General features: G+C 44.4%; 1 protein-coding gene across 4 annotated transcripts in view; it reads left to right on the top strand.

Moving 5' to 3' along the window:
* The window catches only part of LOC118400604 (N-terminal EF-hand calcium-binding protein 1-like), an 83,614-nt gene that overhangs the window by 37,795 nt on the left and 24,759 nt on the right, over positions 1–21,060 (top strand). For all 4 annotated transcript variants that reach the window (XM_052473998.1, XM_052473997.1, XM_035797605.2 and 1 more), the window contains one exon: positions 9,224–9,360. In XM_052473998.1, coding sequence (XP_052329958.1) covers positions 9,224–9,360 — 137 coding nt within the window. The remainder of the gene's footprint in view (positions 1–9,223; positions 9,361–21,060) is intronic.

The raw sequence follows: 21,060 nt of genomic DNA, 5'->3' as shown, positions 1-21,060 counted from the left end.
TGGACCCGTATAAATCAGCTGGGCTTGACAATCTGGACCCTCTATTTCTGAAACTATCCGCCGCCATTGTCGCAACCCCTATTACCAGCCTGTTCAACCTCTCTTTCATATCGTCTGAGATCCCCAAGGATGGAAAGCTGCTGCAGTCATCCCCCTCTTCAAAGGGGGAGACACCCTGGACCCAAACTGTTACAGACCTATATCCATTCTGCCCTGCCTATCTAAGGTCTTCGAAAGCCAAGTCAACAAACAGGTCACTGACCATCTCGAATCCCACCGTACCTTCTCCGCTATGCAATCTGGTTTCCGAGCCGGTCACGGGTGCACCTCAGCCACACTCAAGGTACTAAACGATATCATAACTGCCATCGATAAAAGACAGTACTGTGCAGCCGTCTTCATCGACCTTGCCAAGGCTTTCTACTCTGTCAATCACCAGATTCTTATCGGCAGACTCAGTAGCCTCGGTTTTTCGGATGACTGCCTTGCCTGGTTCACCAATTACTTTGCAGACAGAGTTCAGTGTGTCAAATCGGAGGGCATGCTGTCCGGTCCTCTGGCAGTCTCTATGGGGGTGCCACAGGGTTCAATTCTCGGGCCGACTCTTTTCTCTGTATATATCAATGATGTTGGTCTTGCTGCGGGCGATTCCCTGATCTACCTCTACGCAGACGACACCATTCTATATACTTTCGGCCCGTCATTGGACACTGTGCTATCTAACCTCCAAACGAGCTTCAATGCCATACAACACTCCTTCCGTGGCCTCCAACTGCTCTTAAACGCTAGTAAAACCAAATGCATGCTTTTCAACCGATCGCTGCCTGCACCCGCATGCCCGACTAGCATCACCACACTGGATGGTTCCGACCTTGAATATGTGGACACCTATAAGTACCTAGGTGTCTGGCTAGACTGCAAACTCTCCTTCCAGACCCATATCAAACATCTCCAATCGAAAATCAAATCAAGAGTCGGCTTTCTATTCCGCAACAAAGCCTCCTTCACTCACGCCGCCAAGCTTACCCTAGTAAAACTGACTATCCTACCGATCCTCGACTTCGGCGATGTCATCTACAAAATCGCTTCCAACACTCAACTCAGCAAACTGGATGCAGTTTATCACAGTGCCATCCGTTTTGTCACTAAAGCACCTTATACTACCCACCACTGCGACTTGTATGCTCTAGTCGGCTGGCCCTCGCTACATATTCGTCGCCAGACCCACTGGCTCCAGGTCATCTACAAGTCCATGCTAGGTAAAGCTCCGCCTTATCTCAGTTCACTGGTCACGATGGCAACACCTATCCGTAGCACGCGCTCCAGCAGGTGTATCTCACTGATCATCCCTAAAGCCAACACCTCATTCGGCCACCTTTCGTTCCAGTACTCTGCTGCCTGTGACTGTAACGAATTGCAAAAATCGCTGAAGTTGGAGACTTATCTCCCTCACCAACTTCAAACATCAGCTATCTGAGCAGCTAACCGATCGCTGCAGCTGTACATAACCTATTGGTAAATAGCCCACCCATTTTCACCTACCTCATCCCCACAGTTTTTATTTATTTACTTTTCTGCTCTTTTGCACACCAATATCTCTACCTGTACATGATCATTTATCACTCCAGTGTTAATCTGCAATATTGTAATTATTTGCCTACCTCCTCATGCCTTTTGCACACATTGTATATAGACTCCCCTTTTTTTCTACTGTGTTATTGACTTGTTAATTGTTTACTCCATGTGTAACTCTGTGTTGTCTGTTCACACTGCTATGCTTTATCTTTGCCAGGTCGCAGTTGCAAATGAGAACTTGTTCTTAACTAGCCTACCTGGTTAAATAAAGGTGAAATAAAAAAATAAAAATAAAATGTAGAATATACCTTACGATATAGGCTACAGAATATACCTTATGTAGAATATACAGTGCATTTGGAAAGTATTCAGACCCCTTCCCTTTTTACACATTTTGTTACGTTACAGCCTTATTCTAGAATGTATTAATAAAACATTTTCCTCATACAGTTTTGCAAATTTATTAAACAAAAACTGAAATACCTTATTTATATAAGTATTCAGACCCTGTGCTATGAGACTCGAAATTGAGCTCAGGCGCATCCTATTTCCATTGATCATGCTTGAGATGTTCCTACAATTTGATTGGAGTCCACCTGTGGTAAATTCAATTGATTGGACATGATTTGGAAAGGCACACACCTGGCTATATACGGTACCTTACGATATAGGCTACAAAATATACCCTACCTATGTTTTGTATTAGCAGTAAATACTCCACAGTCCATGGACCAGGGGCTAGTTTCCCTCCATTCAGCTGATTCATGACTTTGAGACGAAACGGCTCCCCAGCACAGATGGAGGCAATCTAGTGTGCCTCATAAAAATGATGAGTCAAGCAACAATATTGGTGTAGGAATAGTCCAGCCAAGCATATCTGCATTCATTAGCATCACATTATGGTCTATATAATGCTTTTTTATAGCTGAGACGTTTTATCGAGCTTCCCAGAGCCCATACAGGAACATTGGGAAGCTGGCTAGCTAACTGTAGAGTTTTGCAGTGCAGTCAGCCCTTCCCATTGTGGCCAAAGAGGGAAGATGTAAAAGGAATTGTATGGCCAAGTGCTTGATGGGATTCCTAAGTCACCCATTGTAGCAAATGTACAGTATATACACTGAATAAAAATATAAACGCCACATGCAAAAATTTCTAAGATTTTACTAAGTTACAGTTCATATAAGGTAATCAGTCAATTGAACTAAATTCATTAGACACTAATATATGGATTTCACGTGACCGGGAAAACAGATATATCTGTTGGTCACAGGTATCTTTAAAAAAAGGTAGGGGTGTGGATCAGAAAACCAGTCAGTACCTGGTGGGACCACCATTTGCCTCATGCAGCGCGACACATCTCCTTCACATAGAGTTGATCAGGCTGTTGATTGTGGCCTGTGGAATGTTGTCCCACTCCTCTTCAATGGTTATGTGGAGTTGCTAGATATTTGCGGGGACAGGAACAAGGTGTCGTACAGGTCGATCCAGATTGTCACAAACATGCACCATGGAAGAACTGGTACATTTTCAACTTTCAGGAGTTGTGTACAGAACCCTGAGACGTGGGGCCCGTGCATTATGATGCTGAAACATGAGGTGATGGCGGCGGATGAATGGCACGACAATGGGTTTCGGGATCTTGTCACGGTATCTCTGTGCATTCAAATTGCCATCGATAAAATGCAATTGTGTCCGTAGCTTATGCCTGCCTATACCATAACCCTACTGTAACCATGGGTCACTCTGTTCATGATGCCATACATGCTGTCTGCCATCTGCCCGGTACAGTTGAAACTGAGATTCATCCATGAAGAGCACACTTCTCCAGCATGCCAGTGGCCCTCTAAGGAGAGTATTTGCCCACTGATGTCGGTTACGTCGCCGAACTGCAGTCAGTTCAAGACCCTGGTGATTACGCCGAGCACGTAGATGAGCTTCCCTGAGACGGTTTCTGACAGTTTTGCAAACCCACAGTATCATCAGCTGTCCAGGTGGCTGGTCTGAGACAATCCCGCAGGTGAATAAGGTGGATGTGGAGGTCCTGGGCTGGTATGGTTACACGTGGTCTGTGTTTATGAGGCCGGTTGGACATACTGCCAAATTCTCTAAAACGATGTTGGAGGTGGCTTATGGTAGAGAAATGAATGTTCAATTCTCTGGCAACGGCTCTACTAGACATTCCTGCAGTTAGCATGCCAATTGCACTCTCCCTCAACTTGAGACATCTGTGGCATTGTGATGTGAAAAAAAAATGCACTTTTTGGAGTGGCTGTTTATTGACCCCCAGCACAAGGTGCACCTGTGTAATGATCATGCTGTTTAATTAGCTTCTTGATATGCCACACCTGTCAGATAGATGGATTTTCTTGGCAAAGGAGAAATGCTAAATAACAGGGATGTAAACAAATTTGTACACAAAATTTGAGAAATATTTTTTTTGTGGATATGTTCTGGGATCTTTTATTTCAGCTCATGAAACATGAGAACAACACTTCACATACTGCATTTATATTTTTGTTCAGTGTATATCTCCCCCACACACAATTTTACCACTGCACATTGTCAGTGTTTCGGTCAGGTTTCCTTCATGATACACCAGAGGTTATACAGTGCCTTCAGAAAGTATTCACAGCCCTTGAATTTTTCCACATTTTGTTATGGGATTAAAATGGATTTGTCATTTTTTTCTTAACGATCTACACAAAATGTCGAACTGGAAGAAAAATTCTAACGTTTGTTAAAATATACACTACCATTCAAAAGTTTGAGGTCACACTTAGAAATGCCCTTGTTACTGAAAGAAAATCACATTTTTTTTGTCCATTAAAATAACATCAAATTGATCAGAAATACAGTGTAGACATTGTTAATGTTGTAAATTACTTTTGTACCTGGAAACTGAAGAATTTTTTATGGAATATCTACATAGGCGTACAGGGGAGGCCCATTATCAGCAACCATCACTCCTATGTTTCAGTGGCACGTTGTGTTAGCTAATCCAAGTTTATAATTTTAAAAGGCTTATTGATCATCAGAAAACCATTTTGCAATTATGTTAGCACAGCTGAAAACTTTTGTACTGATTAAAGTAGCAATACAACTGGCCTTCTTTAGACTAGTTGAGTATCTGGAGCATCAGCATTTGTGGGTTCAATTACAGGCTCAAAATGGAACAAATAACTTTCTTCTGAAACTCGTCAGTCTATTCTTGTTCTGAGAAATGAAGGCTATTCCATGTGAGAAATTGCCAAGAAATTGAAGATCTCGTACAACGCTGTGTACTACTCCATTCTCAGAACTGACTCTAACCAGAATAGAAAGAGGAGAGGGAGGCCCCAGTGCACAACTGAGCAAGAGGACAAGTACATTAGAGTGTCTAGTTTGAGAAACAGACGCCTCACAAGTCCTCAACTGGCAGCTTCATTAAAAAGTACCCGCAAAACAACAGTCTCAATGTCAACAGTTAAGAGGCGACTCCGGGAAGAAAAAGCCATATCTCAGACTGGCCAATAAAAATGTAATATTAAGATGGGCAAAAGACCACAGCCACTGGACAGAAGAACTCTGCCTAGAAGGCCAGCATCCCGGAGATGCCTCTTCACTGTTGACGTTGAGCCTGGTGTTTTGCTGGTATTATTTAATGAAGCTGCCAGTTGAGGACTTGTGAGACGTTTGTTTCTCAAATGTGCTTTTCTTTGAAAAACAAGGACATTTCTAAGTGACCCCAAACTTTTGAACCGTAGTGTATATAAAAATAACACTAAAATACAGTATCTTGATTAGATACTGTAAGCATTCAACCCCCAATACATGGTAGAATCACCTTTGGCAGCAATTACAGCTGTGAGTCTTTCATAGTAAGTCTCTAAGAGCTTGCCACAGCTGGATTGTGCAACATTTGCTCATTATTCTTTCCTAAATTATTAAAGCTCTGTCAAATTGGTTGTTGATCATTGCTAGGCAACCATTTTCAAAACTGTAACTCTGCTACTCCGGAACATTCTCTGTCTTCTTGGTACGCAACTCCAGTGTAGATGTGGCCTTGTGTTTTAGGTTATTTTCCTGCTGAAAGGTGAATTAATCTCCCAGTGAATCACACCAGCCTTCACTTTGGCTCCCCCTTCTGTCCAGCTCAGGCGTTCGGCGTCGCCTTCCTTCTAACTTCTACCGAACCTGCTGCTGGTAAATGCCCTTCACTCTCCTAGTTTTTCCTAAGTGCTTTAGCATTTTGCACTATCGCAGTGACTTTGATTTAGCTTTCCAAGTATTAGTAGCCATATTATAAGATCAACATTTGCAAAACAACTAGTTTTCATAACTCTGAATATCCTTGTAATTTTTGTCCAAAATGAAAAGGTATACTGTCGTACAAGGTTAGTAGCAACATTTTACGATATATACATGGTTTCCGGATACTTCCGTAAAGCCAAGCTCATTGGTTATCTAGCTAGCTTTGTTTGATCCCAGTTGGTGTTTATTTGACAAAGATACAGCCGTTCAAGTGATGGCCGTCGGCGTCGTCGGCGTGCCATGAAGGCTTCGCTCTCTGACCAAATATGGTGTCCTATAGGATATACTACAGCCCTAATGATATAGCGAAGTCTTGTTATGTTCTAGGATCTCTGAGGAATACATACGAACGTGATTTCACTTGTTGATACAACATTTAGGGTGAGATTTTCACAGATTCCTTTCTTTGCAAATTGAACGAGTAGAAATACAAAATCAATTGTGCAAGCTATATGAACCTTTTTAGGATATGAAATGTTTTTTTTTTTTCTAACAAAACAACACTTCACGGTATCTCTGGAACCCTTTGGATGATAAATCAGAGCAAGATTTCAGAATGTTAGTACACATTTCACCTTCAGTGGTGAATTTATCAAACCTATCGCGGTGAAAAGTGTTTCGTTAGGAGCTCTCCTCAAACAATAGCATAGCATTTTTTTCGCAGTAATAGCTAGTGTAAATTGGACAGTGCAGTTATATTAACAGGAATTTAAGCTTTCAGCCGATATAAGACACTTATATGTACCGACATTTGTTGTTTCTCTAAAATCTGCGATCTTGACATAACACGCTGCATGAATTACAACGGTCTCGTTGACGCAACGCCGATCCTTAATGATGACAAGCATACCCATAACATGAAACCACCACAATGCTTGAGGGTAGGCAACAACACATACGCCACACTGACCCTCAACACGGGGGCCCCTCAGGGGAGCGTGCTTAGTCCCTTCGTGTACTCCCTGTTCACCCAAGACTACGTGGCCGCGCACGACTCCAACAACATCATTAAGTTTGCACGACGGTGGTAGGCCTGATAACCGACGATGATGAGACCGGCTACAGGGATCACTGCTCGACTGAGGGACCTTACAGATAATTGGATGTGTGGGGTACAGAGATGAGGTAGTCATTCAAAAACCATGAGTCCATGCAACTTATTATGTGACCTGTTAAGCACATTACTCCTGAACGTGTTTAGGCTTGCCATTACAAAGGGGTTGAATACTTATTGACTCAACATTTCAGTTTTTAACTTTGAACTAATATGTAAAATTATTTAAAAAACATAATTCAACTTTGACATTATGGGGTATTGTGTGCAGACCCATTTTAAATTCAGGCTGTAACACAACAAAATGTGCAAAAAATAAAGGGGTGTGAATATTTTCTGAAGGCTCTGTAAATGGCCTTACATTTCAGTGATGCCTTCATATGCCAGCTATATGTTTTGGGATTTATATAGTTAATTATTGCATACACGTTTTATACAGATAGGAATAGGTGAGAAACAAAGTAGACCTACCTTGGTTCGTAAAGGACATATTAAAAACTCCAATGCGCTACAAGGTGCCTTTTCTTTCAGTTGCCTATTTATTATCTTTATGGTTGATATTATCCAAAAAGAAAAATGTGAAGACTATGACAAAAATCAACATGTTGGACGAGCCTTGGAGTCTGGGATCTAAAGATCATAGTCATTTGGTTGAATCTATTGTAACACTTTAATTCAAGGCGTGTGTCACGCCCTGACCTTAGAGAGACATTTTATTTAGATGCACTATTGTAAAGTGGCTGTTCCACTGGATGTCATAAGGTGAATGCACCAATTTGTAAGTCGCTCTGGATAAGAGCGTCTGCTAAATGACTTAAATGTAAATGTAAAATGTAATTTCTCTATTTGGTTAGGTCAGGGTGTGATTAGGGTGGGCATTCTATGTTTCCTATTTCTTTGTTTTTGGCTGAGTGTGGTTGGCTGAGTGTGGTTATTTCTTTGTTTTTGTCTATCGTTGTCTCTGATTGGGAATCATACTTGGGTAGCCTTTTTCCCACCTGTGTTTTGTGGGTAGTTATTTTCTGTTTAGTGTCTGCACCTGACAGAACTGTTTTTGTTTTTTCACTTTGTTCGAGTGTTTTTGAGTAATAAAGAATCATGAACACTTGCCACGCTCCGTTTTGTCCATGCCTTCCGACGAGAGACGTTACAGTGTGACTATACATTTCTTACAAATCACAATTCATTAATTTGTTCACCATTTGTAAGCTGTTGTAAATGATTGTTATTTGTCAATGTATTTTTTTTACATTTGTAAGTAACTGTTGTATTTAGGCTACAAACAATTTTATGAGTGAGATCAGATTTCAATGATTAGCCAACTGTACAATCATAAGATAAGACTTTAATAATCAGACATTAAAAGAAAGTATTTTCGAATCTACCTCAAGAAGAATCTACCTCAAGAAGATACCTTTTTAAATGTGTTTTCTTATCTGTGACGGAGACGTATATTAGCCAGCCCAGGAATCAGTGAAGCACAACAGTGAAGGAAGGAGAAAATACAGCTATCCCTGTTAGAAAAAGAGGGATTTTACTGCGTAATTATGCACCCTGACACAATTAAAACCCCATTCATTCAAGCACTGTCTTATTCACTGTCAGAAGGAAATCCATAGAGGTTTTCACTAGCGATTGTTAGCAGCTGTAGTCTGTCATAAATGTCATCACCAAGGCCCTAGACTAGAATTCCCCCATGGTATTAATCAACAGTAGCAAGGGCAGCCTCCTAAATTGCACCCTATTTACCATATAGGGCACTACTTTTGACCAAGGCTCATAGTGCACTACTTTTGACCAGATCCCTATGTAGGGAATAGTGTGCCTTTTGGGACGCTACCAGGTTGTCATTGTACATTCTAGTGGGGTGCTCCACTACAATTACTCCATTAACCATCCTGCACCATTCCTCTAGGTCGGCTTAAATTACAGTCTTGTTACGACGAGTCTCCCACTAGTTAAAGATGGAATAGATGTTTATTTTTATTTTTATGACAACCGTTCAATATTTGAAATGGCTAAGAATCATGCATGCTGTGAAACATAGCGATTGAATTGGAGTAAAACATCTGTTATGAGCTTTCACCCTTATCTATTGATGCTGTAGCTGTCGTGAGCATAACAGCTTTTAGAATGAATTAGGGTTTTCCAAATAAAGGTTGCCAATCTGTTCCCTCTCACTTCCTTTCTCTCTTACTCACCTCCTGTGTCTCCCCACCCCTGCTCCCCTCTCCCCACCTTTCCCTACCTATCCCCTGCCCACTCTTCTACCCCCTCTCCTCTCCCCCATCTCTCCCTCGTTAGGAGTACCAGGGCTCCTCTGTGCTGGGACAGTTTGTGACCCGCTTCATGCTGAGGGAGACCTCCAGCCAGCTGCTCTCTCTTCAAATGTCCCTGCAGTGTGCCATGGAGGCTGTGGAAGAGCAAAGCAGCCCTGCACCGTGAGTCACTAGTGCTCAACACACCTAAAGACTATGGCAGCACCATACTACTGAATAACCAGTCTCAAATACCCAACAGCACCTCAGGAATCAACACCACACCAGCTGCACCTCACTACTTAAACAACTATGGAATTACCTCACCTCTCAACACCATTCCAGCCACAAACTCACTACTCAATAATTCTGTAGCGGTATTGTTAGCGAGGGGTAGCACATGGTGAAAGCACACCAACACATTACTAAATACTATAGCACCACCTCATTACTAAATACTATGGCACCACCTCATTACTAAATACTATGGCACCACCTCATTACTAAATACTATGGCACCACCTCATTACTAAATACTATGGCACCACCTCATTACTAAATACTATGGCACCACCTCATTACTAAATACTATGGCACCACCTCATTACTAAATACTATGATACCATCTCATTACTAAATACTATGGAACCACCTCATTACTAAACACTATGGCACCACCTCATTACTAAATACTATGGAACCACCTCATTACTAAATACTATGGAACCACCTCATTACTAAACACTATGGAACCACCTCATTACTAAATACTATGGCACCACCTCATTACTAAATACTATGGCACCATCTCACTACTAACTACTATGGTACCATCTCACTACTAACTACTATGGCACCACTTCACTACTAAATACTATGGCACCACCTCATTACTAAATACTATGGTACCATCTCACTACTAAATACTATGGAACCACCTCATTACTAAACACTATGGAACCACCTCATTACTAAATACTATGGCACCACCTCATTACTAAATACTATGGCACCATCTCACTACTAACTACTATGGTACCATCTCACTACTAACTACTATGGCACCACTTCATTACTAAATACTATGGAACCACCTCATTACTAAATACTATGGAACCACCTCATTACTAAACACTATGGCACCACCTCATTACTAAATACTATGGAACCACCTCATTACTAAACACTATGGCACCACCTCACTACTAAATACTATGGTACCATCTCACTACTAAATACTATGGCACCACCTCATTACTAAATACTATGGAACCACCTCATTACTAAATACTATGGAACCACCTCATTACTAAATACTATGGAACCACCTCATTACTAAATACTATGGAACCACCTCATTACTAAATACTATGGAACCACCTCATTACTAAATACTATGGAACCACCTCATTACTAAATACTATGGCACCACCTCATTACTAAATACTATGGTACCATCTCACTACTAACTACTATGGCACCACTTCATTACTAAATACTATGGCACCACCTCATTACTAAATACTATGGTACCATCTCACTACTAACTACTATGGCACCACTTCATTACTAAATACTATGGAACCACCTCATTACTAAATACTATGGAACCACCTCATTACTAAACACTATGGCACCACCTCATTACTAAATACTATGGAACCACCTCATTACTAAACACAATGGCACCACCTCATTACTAAATACTATGGCACCACCTCATTACTAAATACTATGGTACCATCTCACTACTAACTTATATGGCACCACCTCATTACTAAATACTATGGTACCATCTCACTACTAAATACTATGGCACCACCTCATTACTAAATACTATGGAACCACCTCATTACTAAATACTATGGAACCACCTCATTACTAAATACTATGGCACCACCTCATTACTAAATACTATGGAACCACCTCATTACTAAATACTATGGAACCACCTCATTACTAAATACTATGGCACCACCTCATTACTAAATACTATGGCACCACCTCATTACTAAATACTATGGAACCACCTCATTACTAAATACTATGGAACCACCTCATTACTAAATACTATGGAACCACCTCATTACTAAATACTATGGAACCACCTCATTACTAAACACAATGGCACCACCTCATTACTAAATACTATGGCACCACCTCATTACTAAATACTATGGCACCACCTCATTACTAAATACTATGGTACCATCTCACTACTAACTACTATGGCACCACTTCATTACTAAATACTATGGCACCACCTCATTACTAAATACTATGGAACCACCTCATTACTAAACACAATGGCACCACCTCATTACTAAATACTATGGAACCACCTCATTACTAAATACTATGGTACCATCTCACTACTAAATACTATGGCACCACCTCATTACTAAATACTATGGAACCACCTCATTACTAAATACTATGGAACCACCTCATTACTAAACACAATGGCACCACCTCATTACTAAATACTATGGAACCACCTCATTACTAAATACTATGGTACCATCTCACTACTAAATACTATGGCACCACCTCATTACTAAATACTATGGAACCACCTCATTACTAAATACTATGGCACCACCTCATTACTAAATACTATGGAACCACCTCATTACTAAACACAATGGCACCACCTCATTACTAAATACTATGGCACCACCTCATTACTAAATACTATGGCACCACCTCATTACTAAATACTATGGTACCATCTCACTACTAAATACTATGGCACCACCTCATTACTAAATACTATGGAACCACCTCATTACTAAATACTATGGAACCACCTCATTACTAAATACTATGGTACCATCTCACTACTAAATACTATGGCACCACCTCATTACTAAATACTATGGAACCACCTCATTACTAAATACTATGGTACCATCTCACTACTAAATACTATGGCACCACCTCATTACTAAATACTATGGAACCACCTCATTACTAAATACTATGGCACCACCTCATTACTAAATAATATGGCACCACCTCATTACTATATACTATGGCACCACCTCATTACTAAATACTATGGCACCACTCCATTACTAAATACTATGGCACCACCTCATTACTAAATACTATGGAACCACCTCATTACGAAACACTATGGCACCATCTCACTACTAAATACTATGGCACCACCTCATTACTAAACATTATGACACCACCTCGTTACTAAACATTATGGCACCACCTCGTTACTAAATACTATGGCACCACCTCATTACTAAACACTATGGCACCACCTCATTACTAAATACTATGGCACCACCTCATTACTAAACACTATGGCACCACCTCATTACTAAATACTATGGCGCCACCTTTTTGTCCTCCTTTCTGTTCATCTGTGGTAGTCCTCTATGTGCTACAGTGCCCTTTGGGGCTGCTAACTGGCCCAGCAGTAGAAGTGTCCCAGTCATACACTCCTTCTGCTCTGTCAGCGGGACAGGCAGGCACACAGAGTCTTAACCTGCTGGAGAAAACAATGTTTCTCCACCCATCTACTCTGTCACACAAATGCACACACAGAGACACCCACAGACTCAGATGCACATGCACACACAATTTACTCTGTTACACACATATATAAACACACACACTTAATCTATGAATGGTTAGGGTCAGCCCTGAGCAGTCAACACCATGTCCTACACTTCCCAGGGGGATAATTACGATGTTGGGCTTGTCATTTGGAATTGGAACTATCCACAAAATCGCTTTCACCCTTCTTTGTTGTGTTTTGGTTGGACCAATGTACTGCTGCTGCCTACCGTCTACTGCTGCTACCATTTATTGCTGCTACTGTCTACTGCTGCTACGTCTATTGCTACTACTGCCTACTGATGCTACCTTCTACTGTCTGATGCTACCGTCTACTGTCTACTGCTGCTTCCGCCTGCTGCTGCTACTGGCTTCTACTGCTACAGGCTTCTACTGCTACTGTCTACTGCTGCTACGTCTATTGCTACTACTGCCTACTGATGCTACCTTCTACTGTCTGATGCTATCGTCTACTGTCTACTGCTGCTTCCGCCTGCTGCTGCTACTGGCTTCTACTGCTACTGGCTTCTACTGCTACTGTCTACTGCTGCTACTGGCTTCTACTGCTACTGTCTACTGCTGCTATGTCTATTGCTACTACTGCCTACTGATGCTACCTTCTACTGTCTGATGCTATTGTCTACTGTCTACTGCTGCTACTGGCTTCTCCTGCTACTGGCTTCTACTGCTACTGTCGACTGCTGCTTCCGCCTACTGCTGCTACTGGCTTCTACTGCTACTGTCTACTGCTGCTTCCGCCTACTGCTGCTACTGGCTTCTACTGCTACTGTCTACTGCTGCTTCCGCCTATTGCTGCTACTGGCTTCTACCGCTACTGGCTTCTGCTGCTGCTTCGGCCTACTGCTGCTACTGGCTTCTACTGCTACTGTCTACTGCTGTTTCCGCCTATTGCTGCTACTGGCTTCTACCGCTACTGGCTTCTGCTGCTGCTTCGGCCTACTGCTGCTACTGGCTTCTACTGCTTCTGCCTACTGCTGCTTCCACCTACTGCTGCTACCGTCTACTGTGTACTGCTCCTACCGACCAATACTGCTACTGCTGTTCCTGTCTACTGATGCTACTGCCTAGCTTTTACTGCTGCTATCGCCTGCTCCTGCTTCCGTCTACTGCTGCTTCCGTCTACTGCTGCTACCGCCTACTGCTGCTATCGCCTGCTCCTGCTTCCGTCTACTGCTGCTTCCGTCTACTGCTGCTACCGCCTACTGCTGCTATGGCTGCTACTGCTACCACCTACTGCTGTTGCTGCACTATCTGCTGCTACATCTACCGCTACTGCTGCTTCGCCTGCTGCTGCTTACCACCTACTGCTGCTACTGGCTTCTACTGCTTCTGCCTATTGCTGCTTCCACCTACTGCTGCTACTGCTGTTACTGTGTGCTGCTACCACCTACCGCTGCTACAGTCTGTTTACTGCTGTTCCTATTGCTGCTACCATGCTACCGCCTACAGTCTGTTTACTGCTGTTACTGCCTATTGCTGCTACCACCTACCGCTACTGCTGCTCTGTTTACTGCTGCTATTACTGCTATTGCTGCTACCACCTACCGCTGCTCAGTCTGTTTACTGCTGTTACTGCCTACTGCTGCTACCACCTACTGCTGCTACAGTCTGTTTACTGCTGTTACTGCCTATTGCTGCTACCACCTACTGCTGCTACAGTCTGTTTACTGCTGTTACTGCCTATTGCTGCTACCACCTACCGCTGCTACAGTCTGTTTACTGCTGTTACTGCCTATTGCTGCTACCACCTACCGCTGCTACAGTCTGTTTACTGCTGTTACTGCCTATTGCTGCTACCACCTACCGCTGCTACAGTCTGTTTACTGCTGTTACTGCCTATTGCTGCTACCACCTACCGCTGCTACAGTCTGTTTACTGCTGTTACTGCCTATTGCTGCTACCACCTATCCTGCTGCTACAGTCTTTTGCTTACTACTGCTTACTGTCTACTGCTCTACCTACTGCTGTTACTGCATACTGCTGCTATCAGTCTGTTTACTGCTGTTACCGCCTACTGCTGCTACCATCTACTGCTGCTACATCTCCTGCTTAATACTGCTGCTACTGCATACTGCTGCTATGCTACCACCTTACTGCTGCTACATCTACCTGTCTACTGCTGTTACTGCTACTGCTGCTACCATCTACTTCTACTGCTGCTACAGTCTGCTGTTACTGCTACTGCTGCTACCATCTACCGTCTACTGCTGCTACCACCTACCGCTGCTACATCTACCGTTTACTGCTGTTACTGCCTACTGCTGCTATCATCACCGTCTACTGCTGTTACCGCTGCTGCTATCATCTCTGTTTACTGCTGCTGTTATCCTACTGCTGTTACCGCCTACTGCTGCTATCATCTCCGTTTACTGCTGCTGTCTACCGTCTACTGCTGTTACCGCATACTGCTGCTATCATCTACCGTCTACTGCTGCTACCGCATACTGCTGCTACCGTCTACTGCTGCTACCATCTACTGCTTTACTGCATCTACCGTCTACTGCTGCTACCGTTTACTGCTGCTACCGTCTACTGCTGCTATCATCTACCTGCTCTACTGATCTACTGCTGCTCTACCGTCTACTGCTGCTATCATCCTGCTATCATCTTCCGTCTACTGCTGCTTCCGTCTACTGCTGCTACCGCCTACTGCTGCTATCGCCTGCTCCTGCTTCCGTCTACTGCTGCTTCCGTCTACTGCTGCTACCGCCTATTGCTGCTACCACCTACCGCTGCTACAGTCTGTTTACTGCTGTTACTGCCTATTGCTGCTACCGTCTACTACTGATCCTGTCTACTGCTGCTACCGTCTTTTGCTGCGACCTCCTACTGCTGCACCATCTACCGTCTACTATCATCTACCGTCTACTGCTGTTACTGCATACTGCTGCTATCCTTTACCGTCTACTGCTGTTACCGCATACTGCTGCTACCTTCTACTGCTGCTATAATCTACCGTCTACTGCTGTTACCGCATACTGCTGCTATCATCTACCGTCTACTGCCGTTACCGCATACTGCTGCTATTATCTACCGTCTACTGCTGTTACCGCATACTGCTGCTATCATCTACCGTCTACTGCTGTTACCGCATACTGCTGCTATCATCTACCGTCTACTGCTGTTACCATCTACCGTCTACTGATGCTACCGTCTTCTGCTGCTACCGTCTACTGCTGCTATCATCTACCGTCTACTGCTGCTATCATCTACCGTCTACTGCTGCTACCGTCTACTGCTGCTATCATCTACCGTCTTCTGCTGCTACCGTCTACTGCTGCTATCATCTACCGTCTACTGCTGCTATCATCTACCGTCTACTGCTGCTACCATCTTCTGCTGCTACCATCTACTGCTGCTATCATCTACCGTCTACTGCTGTTACCGCATACTGCCGCTATCATCTACCGTCTACTGCTGCTATCATCTACCGTCTACTGCTGTTACCGCATACTGCTGCTACCATCTACCGTCTACTGCTGTTACCGCATACTGCTGCTATCATCTACCGTCTACTGCTGCTACCATCTACCGTCTACTGCTGTTACCTGCTACCGTCTTCTGCTGCTACCGTCTACTGCTGCTATCATCTACCGTCTACTGCTGCTATCATCTACCGTCTACTGCTGTTACCATCTACCGTCTACTGATGCTACCGTCTTCTGCTGCTACCGTCTACTGCTGCTATCATCTACCGTCTACTGCTGCTATCATCTACCGTCTACTGCTGTTACCATCTACCGTCTACTGATGCTACCGTCTACTGCTGCTATCATCTACCGTCTACTGCTGCTATCATCTACCGTCTACTGCTGCTACCGTCTTCTGCTGCTATCATCTACCGTCTACTGCTGTTACCATCTACCGTCTGATGCTACCGTCTTCTGCTGCTACCGTCTACTGCTGCTATCATCTACCGTCTACTGCTGTTACCGCATACTGCTGCTATCATCTACCGTCTCCTGCTGTTGCATACTGTACTGCTGCTACCATCTACCGTCTACTGCCGTTACCGTCATACGATACCGCATACTGCTGCTATCATCTACCGCACTGCTGCTGCTACCGCATACTGCTGCTACCGTCTACTGCTGCTATCGATCTACTGCTGCTATCATCTACCGTCTACTGCTGCTACCATCTACTGCATACTGCTGCTACTGCCTAACTGCTGCTATCATCTACTGCATACTGCTGCTATCATCTACCGCCTACTGCTGCTATCATCTACCGTCTATACTGCTGCTGTCATCTACCATCTACTGCTGTTACCGTCTGCATACTACTGCTGTTACCGCATACTGCTGCTATCATCTACCGTCTACTGCTGTTACCGCATACTGCTGCTATCATCTACCATCTACTGCTGTTACCGCATACTGCTGCTATCATCTACCGTCTACTGCTGTTACTGCATACTGCTGCTATCATCTCTATACTGCTGCTATCATCTACCGTCTACTGCTGCTACTGCTGCTACTGCTGTTACCGCATACTGCTGCTATCATCTACATCTACTGCTGTCTACTGCTGCTATCATCTACCGCATACTGCTGCTATCATCTACCGTCTACTGCTGCTACCGCATACTGCTGCTATCATCTACCGCATACTGCTGCTATCATCTATCATACTGCTCTACCATCTACTGCTGTTACTGCATACTGCTGCTATCATCTACCGTCATACTGCTGCTATCATCTACCATCTACTGCTGCTACCATCTACTGCTGTTCTACTGCTGCTATCATCTACTGCTGTTCATACTGCTGCTATCATCTACCGTCTACTGCTGTTACCGCATACTGCTGCTATTATCTACCGTCTACTGCTGTTACCGCATACTGCTGCTATCATCTACCGTCTACTGCTGTTACCGCATACTGCTGCTATCATCTACCGTCTACTGCTGTTACTATCATCTACCGTCTCTACTGATGCTACCGTCTTCTGCTGCTATCATCTACCGTCTACTGCTGCTACCGTCTTCTGCTGTTACCGCATACTGCTGCTATCATCTACCGTCTACTGCTGTTACCGCATACTGCTGCTATCATCTACCGTCTACTGCTGCTACCATCTACCGTCTACTGCTGTTACCTGCTACCGTCTTCTGCTGCTATCATCTACCGTCTACTGCTGTTGCTATCATCTACCGTCTACTGCTGTTACCGCATACTGCTGCTATCATCTACCGTCTACTGCTGTTACTGCATACTGCTGCTATCATCTACCGCATACTGCTGCTATCATCTACCGTCTACTGCTGCTTACCGCATACTGCTGCTATCATCTACCGTCTACTGCTGCTATCATCTACCGTCTACTGCTGCTACCATCTACCGTCTACTGCTGCTATCATCTACCGTCTACTGCTGCTATCATCTACCGTCTACTGCTGTTACCGCATACTGCTGCTATTATCTACCATCTACTGCTGTTACTGCATACTGCTGCTATCATCTACCATCTACTGCTGTTACCGCATACTGCTGCTATCATCTACCGTCTACTGCTGCATCTACCGTCTACTGATGCTACCGTCTTCTGCTGCTATCATCTACCGTCTACTGCTGCTATCATCTGCTATCATCTACTGCTGCTGTTACCGCATACTGCTGCTATTATCTACCGTCTACTGCTGTTACCGCATACTGCTGCTATCATCTACCGTCTACTGCTGTTACCGCATACTGCTGCTATCATCTACCGTCTACTGCTGTTACCATCTACCGTCTACTGATGCTACCGTCTACTGCTGCTACCATCTACCGTCTACTGCTGCTACCATCTCTTCTGCTGTTACCGCATACTGCTGCTATCATCTACCGTCTACTGCCGTTACCGCATACTGCTGCTACTATCTACCGTCTACTGCTGTTACCGCATACTGCTGCTACCATCTACCGTCTACTGCTGTTACCTGCTACCGTCTTCTGCTGCTACCGTTTACTGCTGCTATCATCTACCGTCTACTGCTGCTATCATCTACCGTCTACTGCTGCTATCATCTACCGTCTACTGCTGCTACCGTCTTCTGCTGCTATCATCTACCGTCTACTGCTGTTACCGCATACTGCTGCTACCATCTACCGTCTACTGCCGATACCGCATACTGCTGCTACCATCTACTGCTGTTACCATCTACCGTCTGATGCTACCGTCTTCTGCTGCTACCGTCTACTGCTGCTATCATCTACCGTCTACTGCTGTTACCGCATACTGCTGCTATCATCTACCGTCTCCTGCTGTTACCGCATACTGCTGCTACCATCTACCGTCTACTGCCGATACCGCATACTGCTGCTACCATCTACCGTCTACTGCCGATACCGCATACTGCTGCTATCATCTACCGCATACTGCTGCTACCGTCTACTGCTGCTACCGTCTACTGCTGCTATCGTCTACTGCTGCTATCATCTACCGTCTACTGCTGCTACCATCTACTGCATACTGCTGCTACTGCCAACTGCTGCTATCATCTACTGCATACTGCTGCTACCATCTACCGTCTACTGCTGCTACCGCCTACTGCTGCTATCATCTACCGCATACTGCTGCTGTCATCTACCATCTACTGCTGTTACCGCATACTACTGCTGTTACCGCATACTGCTGCTATCATCTACCGTCTACTGCTGTTACCGCATACTGCTGCTATCATCTACCGTCTACTGCTGTTACCGCATACTGCTGCTATCATCTACCGTCTACTGCTGTTACCGCATACTGCTGCTATCATCTACCGTCTACTGCTGCTATCATCTACCGCATACTGCTGCTATCATCTACCGTCTACTGCTGCTACCGCATACTGCTGTTACCGCATACTGCTGCTATCATCTACCGTCTACTGCTGCTATCATCTACCGCATACTGCTGCTATCATCTACCGTCTACTGCTGCTACCGCATACTGCTGCTATCATCTACCGCATACTGCTGCTATCATCTACCGTCTACTGCTGTTACCGCATACTGCTGCTATCATCTACCGTCTACTGCTGCTATCATCTACCGTCTACTGCTGCTATCATCTACCGTCTACTGCTGCTATCATCTACCGTCTACTGCTGTTACCGCATACTGCTGCTATTATCTACCGTCTACTGCTGTTACCGCATACTGCTGCTATCATCTACCATCTACTGCTGCTACCGCTACCGCATACTGCTGCTATCATCTACCGCATACTGCTGCTATCATCTACCGTCTACTGCTGTTACCGCATACTGCTGCTATCATCTACCGTCTACTGCTGCTATCATCTACCGTCTACTGCTGCTACCATCTACCGTCTACTGCTGCTATCATCTACCGTCTACTGCTGCTATCATCTACCGTCTACTGCTGTTACCGCATACTGCTGCTATTATCTACCGTCTACTGCTGTTACCGCATACTGCTGCTAACATCTACCGTCTACTGCTGTTACCGCATACTGCTGCTATCATCTACCGTCTACTGCTGTTACCATCTACCGTCTACTGATGCTACCGTCTTCTGCTGCTACCATCTACCGTCTACTGCTGCTACCGTCTTCTGCTGCTACCGTCTACTGCTGCTATCATCTACCGTCTACTGCTGTTACCGCATACTGCTGCTATCATCTACCGTCTACTGCTGTTACCGCATACTGCTGCTATCATCTACCGTCTACTGCCGTTACCGCATACTGCTGCTACCATCTACCGTCTACTGCTGTTACCGCATACTGCTGCTATCATCTACCGTCTACTGCTGCTACCATCTACCGTCTACTGCTGCTATCATCTACCGCATACTGCTGCTATCATCTACCGTCTACTGCCGTTACCGCATACTGCTGCTACCATCTACCGTCTACTGCTGTTACCGCATACTGCTGCTATCATCTACCGTCTACTGCTGCTACCATCTACCGTCTACTGCTGTTACCGCATACTGCTGCTATCATCTACCGTCTACTGCTGCTACCATCTACCGTCTACTGCTGTTACCGCATACTGCTGCTATCATCTACCGTCTACTGCTGCTATCATCTACCGTCTACTGCTGCTACCATCTACCGTCTACTGCTGCTACCGTCTACTGTTGCTATCATCTACCGTCTACTGCTGCTACCATCTACCGCATACTGCTGCTACCATCTACCGTCTACTGCTGCTACCGTCTACTGTTGCTATCATCTACCGTCTACTGCTGCTACCATCTACCGCATACTGCTGCTACTGCCAACTGCTGCTATCATCTACTGCATACTGCTGCTACTGCCAACTGCTGCTACCATCTACCGCATACTGCT

This window comes from Oncorhynchus keta, chromosome 21 (assembly GCF_023373465.1).
Source record: "Oncorhynchus keta strain PuntledgeMale-10-30-2019 chromosome 21, Oket_V2, whole genome shotgun sequence".
Lineage (NCBI taxonomy): Eukaryota > Metazoa > Chordata > Actinopteri > Salmoniformes > Salmonidae > Oncorhynchus > Oncorhynchus keta.
Note: the sequence above shows the minus strand (reverse complement) of the source record. Positions and strands in the feature narration are given on the sequence as shown.